Genomic DNA, 12,010 nt, shown 5'->3' on the forward strand with positions numbered 1-12,010 from the left:
ATCTTTACATGGGAGAAAGAACCAGAGCTTGTGTCTGACATGCGGAACAACCAAAAATCAGACAATAACTGTGCCAGTCAGGCAACTTCAACCCAGAAACTGACTGCACTTCATTCCCTGTTCTTCCTTAGACTTACAGGGCATTAAATAAGAAAGGAAGTAGAAACAGCAGATAGGCCTCCCATGATAATTCCCTGTTCCATGTAGGTCTGAATTGAGGACAGGGAGAAGCTTTCTTAGAGGAGAATTTTAAATTTTTGCATATATCAATCCTGATTTCTTAAATACTAAACTGAGATTTGCTGTATGAATAAAAAGACCAGAAAAGCTATGGCATCTCTCTGAGATGTCATCTGATTAGCATGGATCAGACAGAGGATGCATGGTTTTGAAGAAGTGTAGAAAGACTGGTCTTTTCCTACTACCACTGAATCAGGACTATTTAACAAAAGAGTTATAACTAGTCATAGTTATGCCATGTTTTTTTTTTGAAATTGTGTAGGTAATAATATGATTTCTTTCATCAGTTTTTACACAGCATCATTTCCAGAATGTTATCCTTTGCCTTACTCTTCCTTTATTGTATTTTCACTTTTCATTTTACATTTTTCTTTGGTGTCAATGATTGTGCACAGGAAGAGACTGATCTGAGTAGCAAGAAAGGAAGGTTATGGGAACAGTTTCTACTAGTGATATAGAAGGATATTTCTGTTAATGCCCAGCAAAATTAGTATGAACTGTGGCACACTGTATAATTTAGTTCATATAAACAAAAGCCTTTTATCTCTCATGGCTCTCTTCTCTTCATTTCCATTTATAACACATTAGACTTTTATGATTCTTATTTCATTATCTGTCTAGGTTGAGTTTGTTTCTGATTTTTCTTCCACATTAAAGCCAGAAGAATCTTTCTACAATGCCAAATTCCCATTGCTCACATAATAAAATCCAAACTCATCACTGTATTGCATGAAATTTCACAATTTAAACTCTGGCTACTAGCTTGGCTTGTACTTTTGATGTTTCTGTCCCTATCCTGAACTCAACCAAAGATTCATCCATGCTGAATTTTATATCCATCGCTGAACAAGCTAGGCTACTTTATGCTTGTATACCTCTGCCCACATCTGTCCCCCTAGCTGTAATATTACACCTCCACACCTTCAATACTAATCCCCTTGGCAAGCATCTGCAACATTTCAGTGAACTAATTTTTTAAAATGCTTGTGGGGGCTCAATTAATATCATGAATGAGTAAATGATACTCCCAGCTATTTCATACATACTCTTCCCTTTCTTTGATATAGTTATTTTATTTTTGGAGCTTAAATATTTGCATTTCTTTCCATTGGATCCAAATGATCTCATTTGAAAGAATGGCATTGTTTAAAACCTATATACTTCAAGTAATCACGTAGAAATGATCAAACTTGTAATTGCAGAGCCGACTGAAATTTTCTGGAGGACAGGATTCAAGAGTTCTTGTTTATATGCCCATGTTAAGTAATTTCATCCATGTTTCAGCTTCAATTTATAATCAGTAATAAGCAGAAATAAGTAATGACTTCCAGTATTGTATCAATAGCCCGAATCAGTATTTTATCTCTTGAGATTCTGACTCAGATCAACTGCTTAATCCACTGCTTCACATCAATGCCTCAAAAGCACTTTACATATAGTATGTCTAAAGCAAAACTTAGGACTTGCTCCCTGACTTATCTCCCAGTAGCACAAACCAAAAATCCTGGAGAAACTTTTTAAATTTTCCTTTCACATTATACTATAGTTACACTTACACTATAATTTATCAATAAGACCTACTAACTTGTAAATAGATCTTGAGATTTTCTAGTTTTTATTTCAGCTCAGTTCTCACTTTTTGACTTGGTAAGCCTAATTAGCCACCATCTCTTCATTCTTGCCCCATTCCAATTCATCTACTGCACTATTACCTATCTCCTGCACCTTCACCCCAGAACAGGCCTACTTTTCAGAACTATTCAGACACTTACATGACAAAGACAAAAATGTGATTATATCATACAAGACACTATTTCATTTGTCTCTTGTTGACATCTCCAACCTTAAAGATCATTCCTTCCATAGATGTAATATATAAAGTATATTCACTGCTTAGAACATGACTTATGTATACTTTTGCATATAACTCTTCAAGAGGCTTGGAAAAGCTTTACCTTTCTTTCCAACTTCACTTTGCCAAGTTAACTCATACCTGCCTTTCAGCTCGCAACCAAAATCTGAGTTTTTAGAGGCTTTCCTTGCCCCTTCATCATATGCCCTCTAGGCAGGATCTCCCCCGACATTAGGCTTCTTGATCCTCCATCAATTTCTTTCACGTCATTTTTTTTCAGGTCAGTTTGTATTTATACACTTAATACATTACAACATTTTTAACTCTGTGAGGTCAAGGTCAGGACAAGTATATTTCAGGATTGTATGCTCTGCTCCTAGCACAGTGCTCGACAGTCTGAATCTCCTAAATAAAAACTGTTGGTACATTATGTCAACCATGGATTGTTGCTTCACACCACATGTATGCATATATGTGTGTGTTTGTGTAAGTTTGTGACACATGAATGAACTTCCCACAGAGGACTAATTTTCATGGTCTAAAATTGTACAGTGGGGCAATGTATTTATTGCTAAAAATAAATGCATCTCTTTTCAGTTATATGCATTGAGTTTCATTCTAAGATTTCAGGTTGTCTTCTGAACTACAAGATACATCCATAAATTATCTTTCTTAAAAATAGCTAATGAAACATAAATATAGAAAGGATCTACAAGTTTCATTGGCCAAGAAAGAGTCCCAATAAGCCTAAATCACAAAAACCTAAGGATAAATGCTAGTATGGTGAAAAAAAGCACGCATTCATACAATGCCACTATGTAAGAAAACCAAGAAATAAAATTGAAAGGCAAGCACAATGCCTTTCAAAATTATATTAAATACATTTTCATTGCATCTTATTTTCATGAAGGAGATAAAAAAGCATTATTCTTCTTCCAAAAAGTAACTTCTTTAGTTTCTGGGTAGTAGCTGTATCTGCTCTCAGTGGCCAGTCCTCTCTATGTTCCTCTTCTTATTGATAGAATTCAATAAAATATAAAGAAATCTCAATCCAATTAGTCTACATTTAGCATGGACACATCATTTTTAACCAATAATAATGCAGGAAAATATGCGATTTTCTAAAATGCATCACACTTTTATTTTTTTCATAAACATGGAATCTTGGAACTACTATCTGTGCAACCCTAAAGAGCACTTTAAAAATTAAATTAGTTACAGCAGTTTATTTGTTGCATGCCCAGATTAGACCAAGGAACATCTTGTAAATACTTTTTATTCTTAAATATTAAGTATAACTGTATTTTAAAGTATTTAATACAAGGTTGGTAATTTGTCTTCTTTGGATGAATTTAAAATAGTGTAGTAACGCTATGGCAGTCTTATTTTGTATTTCTGCATATAAACCCAACAATATTTAGATTTACCATTTTCAGGGCAAGATAAGCAGAATCAACAGTATCTGGTATTCAGGAGTCCTGGACTAAATTCTTTGTTCTTTTCCAGAAATAAGCCAGTATGGTGTTAAACTTTCAAAATTGTTGCTTTTTGTAATGTGATTATGGAAAAAAGAACTGGAGATTTAACAAAAAAGTTCTAGGTATGATGAATTTGTATGTGTGGAGGTTTGGAAATTGTGCAGGAGTTTGTTTTTGTTTCCTTTTGATTTAATGAATGTGTGTGCATAAATAGAACTTTATTTTGAAAGCAGTTGATAAAGAATTAGAGGGTATTTATGACGACAAAAGAATAAGAACTTTAGTTTTGGGTGATTACCATGTTTGTTTTGCCAACTAGCTATAAACATGAATGGAATGATGATTTAAGCACAGACCTGCACTTCTGTATGACAGAAGACAAAATAAGTTCATGTCATGGATGCTAATTCATTATCTGCTAAACTCAACATGTACTTTAATAGTTCTAGCTAATTTCAATTTAACATAGCCTGGTTTTCAAAACCTACAGTCTCAATGAAAGTTAAAACTATTTTAGTTGTTAATGATTTAGTTATGTTTATTTTAGAATGTCTAATTTCAAGAATTATAAAGTACTTGTATAATGCTGTATTAAGTGTATTTTTAAAATAATATATACACATATAGGCATATATATATCTCTCTATAAATATACATAAATAAACAAATACAAGAAAGTTATATATGGATTTGCTATTAATATTACTATTTCAGAAGTATAAGTATCAAAGAATAATATCAGCAGTGGATACAATTGCTGGTGCAATACAATATCCATTTCTGTGTGTCTGTATAGTACTTTTCTTTAAAAAATCTAACTTAGTCAGGCATGTTGGCTCATGCCTATAATCCCAGCACTTTGGGAGGCTGAGGAGGCAGCCAGATCACTTGAGCCCAGGAGTTCCAGACCAGCCTAAGCAACATAACAAAATCCCATCTCTTAAAAAAAAAAAAATACAAATATTAGTCAGGTGTGGTGGTGCACACCTGCAGTCCTAAGCCACTCAGGAAGGTGAGGCAAGTGGATCTATACTGACTAGGAGGTAGAGGCAATCATGCCACTGCACTCCAGCTTGAGCAACAGAGTGAGAACCCTGTCTCAAAAAAAAAAAAAAAAATCTATGTTGAAGGAAGAAGTAGTTTTAAATTCTGCTACCAAAACATGCCTTATTTAGAGACCATAAAATACTACCAATTACTTGGTTTACCCATTCTAAAAAAATTATTGAACACTCTGTTGAAGGGACCAAAGAGATTCACAGATTAGACTATATTTATGAAAGGAAAAAGAACATAATTAACAGCAACCTATCCTTCTACTGTCACATAACTCCTATTTATCCTATCTGTTTTCTCTGTAACACACTGGACTTAAACTGCTGTCTACATTTCCTCCATCGAAGCCATTAATGTTTATGAGGGTTGAAATGGAAATATTATATATCATCTAGCTCTGCATGCTAGGCCTTATAATTTTCTGCTCTAATTTTATAAATTATAAGCAATAATTGATTATAAATGTCATCATATGATTGCAATGAAAAATTATCTTGAATGGATACGTGTTTTTAAAAGGCTTTTAAAATTAGCGCTAAAAGTTCTATTAGCAAAACACCAACCTTAATTTCATATTACATTTTATCCAGAAGTTGGAGCAAATGCATCTTCAAATGTAGATTAATATTTTGGCCATGTTACAGTTCTATATATACTCCTGTACTAGTGGAAGGGATAGGATTAATTTACTCCAAAACATGCAGACCTAAATTTTAAGCATACCATTATTTATATATTACATTTGACATTTATCGTACATATGTATGCATGTATATTAATGAACATTAAAGATAAGATCTGGGATATTAATTTATTTGATTTTTTAATTTTGTTTTATTTTTCTAGTTACTCAATATCCAGATTCGTCAATCAGGACATATTTATAGTGCATGTATTTTGACAAGGAGATAAACTAATAAACCCTTAAAAGACCTTTCTTCAGCATCTTCATCTATATTGCTTATTTCTGATTTAGTACTTTCTAGGTAATTTAGGGATGTGTGGTTACCATGTGTAAGTTCTTTCATTTCCCTTCCCTAGCTCTAATTTATTTCTTGATCCACCACTTTCCACCTTCTGCACTCTCCAAAGAGAATGGAGACTTTCCAAAACTAATCATTAAACCTCAGGTTTCTATTCCAGCTTACTTACTTCTTACTTATTACAAACTTTCCTGTAATATTTTACTCCTGCCTTGTAGTTTCTCTCTTTTTTAAACAATGCAGCTTTTTTTAATCACGAAAGCAGTCATCCTTGCTTCATCCTACTACTTTGAGTAAGCACCTGCCCCAGTCAAACAACATTCTCCATTTAACAATTTTGACACTCAATTGTATTCCATTATAGCTGACCTACTGTAAGCCAATAGCAAATGACCTCCTAATTTGTAAACTCAATATCCTTTTCTCAGACTTCTCACACTTGACATAGCACATGTGCTTTTATATAATACTTTTTGTTCCTCAGACATTTCTAACATCCTATGTCTTCTCATAAATTTTAATTAATCTACCTATATTTTTTAAAGCTGTCATTCTTTTGTTTTTATACTTTCTTATTCATCAATCTGACATCCTTAGAAATTGGTGTGTGTGTTTTTTTTTAAGATGGCAATAATGAGAATTAAAAAGAAAAAAAAAAGTGAGCCTGAAAAAAGGGTGTGTTTGTAAAAACTTCTTGTTCTAAATTTAGAATTAAATAATAGTCTGAAGAACGTTAACTTCAAAACTCTTATGTTTTAAAAAGTGAGACAGGGACAGACGCAGTGGCTCACGCCTGTAACCCCAGCCATTTGGGAGGCTGAGGTGGGAGGAGGATCACCTGACCAGAGGAATTTGAGACCAGCTTGGGCAACAGGCAAAATCGTGTCTCTACAAAAAAATACAAAAAAATTAGCCAGGTGGTGGTGTGCACCTATAGTCTCAGCTAGTCAAGACAGTAGGGAGAATTGCTTGAGCCCAGGGGGAGTTGAAGGTGCAGTGAGCCATAATTGTGCTACTGCTCTCCAGCTTGGGTGACAGTGTAAGACCTTTTCTCAAAAAATAATAAAAAAGTGAGAATGAAATTGAGGTGCTAGATATGAGTTCCCCGAAAACATAACCTTGAGTACACTTGATAGAGTAGATGAAAAGGCTATTAACAAAAATTAGTAATGATTATGACAACCATTCCAATGACTTGCTAACTTTTCTAACTTCTCTGTCTTCCCTGATTGTTCTGTTCTTCCTCCCAAACCCTCAATTTAAGCATCTCCATCAACATAAGCTTTAGTTTCCACCCTGTTGATTAATCCATGCATGATAGATTCTCATGGCTTCCTTTACTATCAAGAAGTCTTAATAATGAATATGACTGTCAAGTCTTAATAAATCTCTCCCTCAAAAGTTCCAGCTTTTCATTCTCAATTGCATACCTTATTTATCTGTGTGTTCACCAGTACCTGAAATTCATCACCTCCAGAACTAATTCCATTATTTAATCTATGTGGATCCCAATCAGACTTTTTTCTTGATACAACTGTTTCTTAGTTTTACTACCATTTTCCAGTCATTAAAACTCAGAAACTATTAGAATGTTATGAATTTCCTTCTCTTCGCCTCTCTCAACCCATCAGTTGATGATTTCTTTAGCTTCTACCTTCATAATTAATCTTTCATTAAAGCTGGCAAATCTTTTCATCCAGCCAAAATCTTACTGTCAGTTTTCCTTTCATACTGCAACATATCTTAACTGAGCACATGAACTTCACCATAATGTCTATTTGACCTGAACTGCATAGAGATTCTGAACTAATATTCCTAAAACTGAATTTCAATTACAGAATCTTATGGTAGTCATCTCCCATCAACTTAAAAATACATGCTGCTATACAATGCCCATATTCTAGACAAATATATTTATTATTCCTCCAATTTTACATGTAAAGTCCTTCCTTTATGCCTTTGTGAATTTTATCAATCTCTATTGTGCTGTCTTTTCATCTTGCCTTATTGAAATCACTGAGGTTCAAGGACTAGTGTTTCCTTTTCATTCTATGATATGAGCTCTCTCTATAAAACCCCACAGTACTTTTTTGACATCACTGGAAGCACCCATTATATTCTGCTTTTATTATTATTATCCGTATGATGTTCTGCTGTAACCCCCCTTTTCCTGATTGTAAACTCATTGAGAAGAGAATCATGTGAAGTATAGAGCTCTCCATTAAATAGGAGCTCAATAAATATTTGTTAAATCACGTTAGCCAAACAAAGCTTTATGAAAAATAAGATAATTTATTAAAATAATTCCTAACAGATATGTTTTTACTTTCTCAATATTTTGTGTACAAATCAGAAAAAAAAAATGTTGAATACGATAAAGCTGAACCATTCCATTTGCTTGCCTCACTAATGCATGCATATAATGGGTAAGTAAACCCATAGGAAGTAGCAAAGCATTTGTAAGTCATCAAGGAAAACATTACCATATTAATAGAGCTTTTTATCACCTACTGGAGAGGCTCAAAACAAAGTGGCTCAAGAAGAGTCAGCCTTACCCTCAAGTGCAAATTATAAATAAAGGAATACTGAGTAAACACTACCAATGTGTTCTATCAGTGGGAAACTGCTAATTAAAATAACTTACCTTATAACTAAGATAACCAAGTAATATTGTTTCAAACAGACTTATCAATGCCACTGAAACCTGAAAGATAAATTGCAACTTAATGAGAAAACACAATACAATTAAATTATATATATTCTTGACTATACTACTAATTTTATTTAAATATATGTGCATGTATACATATATGGGTGTATAACAGGACTTATTAGGTGGAACTTTAACATCTATACACAGATGACAGCCTGCTGGCCAGAGTTTGCTGTCTCCTGTACTACAGCTTAGTTTTCATAAATTCTAATACTCCTTAATAAACTATTTTTATTTATTATTCAAAATGTAAAGGTGGTATTAAAATAGACTGGCTGAAGTTTACATGATATATAAAGAACAGGTTCTTTTATGTGTGTGTTTAGTTTAAAAAAAAAAAATTTTAATAGAAATGGGGTCTTGCAATGTTGTCCGGGCTGGTCTCGAGCCCCTGGGCTCAAGCAATCCACCCACCTCAGCCTTCCTAAGTGCTAGGATTACAGGCGTGAGCCACCATGCCCAGCTATGTGTGTGTGTTTCTAATACATAAAATCACACATAACTCTCCACCACAGATAACCGCTCTATCCCAGAAGCATGATCATCTGTACCAAAATCAGCATTTCTCTTCAGAAAATCCAGAAAATGAAATAATACACTCTTCAAGTTTAATGGTATATTCAATCCTATCACCCATGTCAAACAAAATAAAAAGACTACATCTTTGAATACTAAATAAAGTGGACCATACTAGCACTTCAAAATACTTTCAGATTTTATCTGAATGAATTTCATAACCAATTCCCCTTGTGCAGATAGAAGTGTTAGTCCTATCTTCCTATGTATGCTTCTATCTTTTTCTATATTCTCTATTGTATACATCATCTCTACTGCTAACTACCAAAAATACATTACTATGCCACAAAAAGTAACAAGAAAAGATAATAAAATTATTCTGTGTTAAATACTCTACAAACTTAGGATGGATAAATAGAATCTAATAAGCAAATATAAACAAAGAGTGACTCAGGTAAATATGTATGTTTATAGATTTTTGAGATTTAAGACTATTTGAATGAGAATGGCAGATACCCTGGAGATTACATTTTTTCTTCTGTTGGGATAAAATCTTTGAATTTAAAAGAATATTAAAACATGAAAACAATAAGAAAACAGACAAAATGCTTAGCAGTGTAAAGTAAAATATGTTCAGAAGTATGTGTAGTAACCAGGCATTATTATGATAGAAAACTCAAATTCTTTCATTTTCTCCATAAATCTGCTAAATCATAATTACTCATGCTTTTTTGTAGAAGTACATAGCATTAGATGATCTCCAGAGCATTTTTAACATGTTACTCAAAGTGCTATTTAAAAAAGAGCACTGTTTATTTCAAAAAGCAATTTGAGTAGATCAAAATATATTGGAAGATAATATACGGCTATTCATGAAACAATTTATTTTAAATGTACACTTAATTGAAGGATAGCTCAGAGATTAAAAGACTACATTTTAAAGAACATTTCAACAATTTCAGAGTTATTTATAAATTAATATGATATTGCAACAAAAGTCAGAGTAAGGCAATGTAAAAAACAACTTGACTTTAACAAACCATAAAACACTCAGACATAGTAAAAACTTGATTTTGGCCAGGCGTGGTGGCTCACGCCTGTAATCCCAACATTTTGGGAGGCCGAGGCAGGAGGATCACAAGGTCGGGAGATCGAGACCATCCTCGGTAACACAGTGAAATCCCGTCTCTACTAAAAATACAAAAAAATTAGCCAGGCGTGGTGGCGGGCGCCTGTAGTCCCAGCTACTTGGGAGGCTGAGACAGTAGAATGGCATGAACTCGGGAGGTGGAGCTTGCAGTGAGCCGAGATTGTGCCACTGCACTCCAGCTTGGGTGACAGAGCGAGACTCCATCTCAAAAAAAAAAAAAAAAGAAAAAAAAAAAAAAAAAACTTGATTTCATGGTTATGATCACAATGCACACATATTTTAATTCATTGTCACATACAAATATGCAGACTTTTAAGGCATGACTTAAAAATCTGGAATGTGGAATGGGTGTAGAATGAGAGATATTGAAGAAATTGAAGTGTGAGAACATAGGAAGGGGGTGGCTGATGAGAAATTGCTTGATGAATGTAACACACATTATTTGAGTGATGGATACAGTAAAAGGCTAGACTTCACTACTAAGCAAAATAGCTAGGTAATAACATTGCACTTGTACCCCATAAACGTATACAACTTTATGAATAAATAAATAAAGTATTTTAAAGATTGCTTCTAAGCAGTGAGTCTTAAAGTCTTTCCTCCAGACTCAAGTGTCTTCCAACCTCCAATTCTTTTTGATGTTGGTGATTCTATTCTTCCGATTAATTTGTAATTTTTAAAAGTAACAGAAAATAAAAAGGATCGGTAGGAAGTAAACAGAAGTACAGGAGATAGAAACTTACAAAAAGTTTGCTGGGCATGAAATTCAATAGAAAACTAAACAAAACAAAGAAATAACGGAGATTCTAGGGAACACCTCAACAATATAAATCAGACATGTTTTGCTCTTTCATATTTTTGTGGCCTTTCTTAAAGACTCCTTTTATGCTATGGCATACTTTTGGTTTTATTTACATGATGAGTTGCTTAGGAGCTAAGCTCTCCCTGTTGTTGGTATGAGTCATTGTTTCATTTGTTCATTCATTAAATCATTATTTATTGATATTCTATCATATTGCAGACACTAAGAATACAAGGCAAAAAGTAAACACAGTTATGGGCTTTGATTAACTTTAAATGAATCATATAACAAGAATACTTAATGTAGTTTGGGAAAATCTGTGGAGCCTTAAAGCACTAGTTTACTTTGGTTTTCTCCAAACTCTCACAAGCTCTTTAAAATCTAATTCTGATCATGATGAAATCCTCAAGAGGTAGAATGCAAGGCTCAGACAAACAAGAGAAAAAAAATGAAAATATTAGTCCAAGATGTACATGAAGATTAGTCAAGTAGAAAGACAAACTCATTTTGAACATCAAAAGCTCTCCAATAGTACTTCTCTGTGAAATATGAAAACACCCAGAGACATAGGGACAAAACAAAATTGTACATAACCTGTAAGCCCCACAAAGGTAGACTTCTGTTCACCCAAAAGATATGAGACCTATAAAAAGAATAATAGTAAGTTAATTTTTTTAAATGTGAAAAATCTATTCACTTTTAAAACTCAGTTAAAGTTGGAAATATTAAAATAATGCTAGCATAAAAAAGATAAAATACCAAAATTAACATTTGAAAAAATGTTTCTGCCTTAGCTTTCTTTATGCTAATATTCATTTCTATTCCAATAAAAACTTTTTGAATTTCATTTTTGGTCACTGTTAATAAATTAAAATATGTGACATTATTTAAAGAATGATATGGGAGGGCAGAATAACCTCAAACCCTTTACTGGATAATTTTACACTGAAAAGTCACTTAATAGTCTTCTATAAACTCTAAGATTTTCTTACTTTTAACAGGACATATATTTGAGTAAAAAAAATTCAACAGTATAAATAATCAGAAAAAAGTCAGTAAAAGAGTATACAAGGCAATAATATTTCAGACTTGAAGTTCTATAAAATATTTAACATACCATGATAAAAAGTGTGACTGGGGTTAACATATTGGGCAAGACAAGAAGTAATCATCTTTACTCCCTAAAAATATATTTTCTGATGATAAAAAGGCTTATGCTC

The 12,010-nt window shown here is 33.1% G+C and overlaps 1 protein-coding gene across 8 annotated transcripts in view; it reads right to left on the bottom strand.

Moving 5' to 3' along the window:
• The window catches only part of KCNT2 (potassium sodium-activated channel subfamily T member 2), a 398,651-nt gene that overhangs the window by 259,309 nt on the left and 127,332 nt on the right, over window positions 1–12,010 (bottom strand). For all 8 annotated transcript variants that reach the window (XR_012428599.1, XR_012428601.1, XM_005540295.4 and 5 more), the window contains exons 4-5: window positions 11,385–11,433; window positions 8,254–8,313 (exon numbers count right to left, since the gene is read on the bottom strand). Coding sequence is in view for 5 of the 8 variants with exons in the window: in XM_005540295.4 (XP_005540352.1) it covers window positions 8,254–8,313; window positions 11,385–11,433 (109 nt within the window). In the remaining 3 variants the exon portion in view is untranslated. The remainder of the gene's footprint in view (window positions 1–8,253; window positions 8,314–11,384; window positions 11,434–12,010) is intronic.

The sequence above is a fragment of the Macaca fascicularis genome, chromosome 1, assembly GCF_037993035.2.
Source record: "Macaca fascicularis isolate 582-1 chromosome 1, T2T-MFA8v1.1".
NCBI classification, from domain to species: domain Eukaryota; kingdom Metazoa; phylum Chordata; class Mammalia; order Primates; family Cercopithecidae; genus Macaca; species Macaca fascicularis.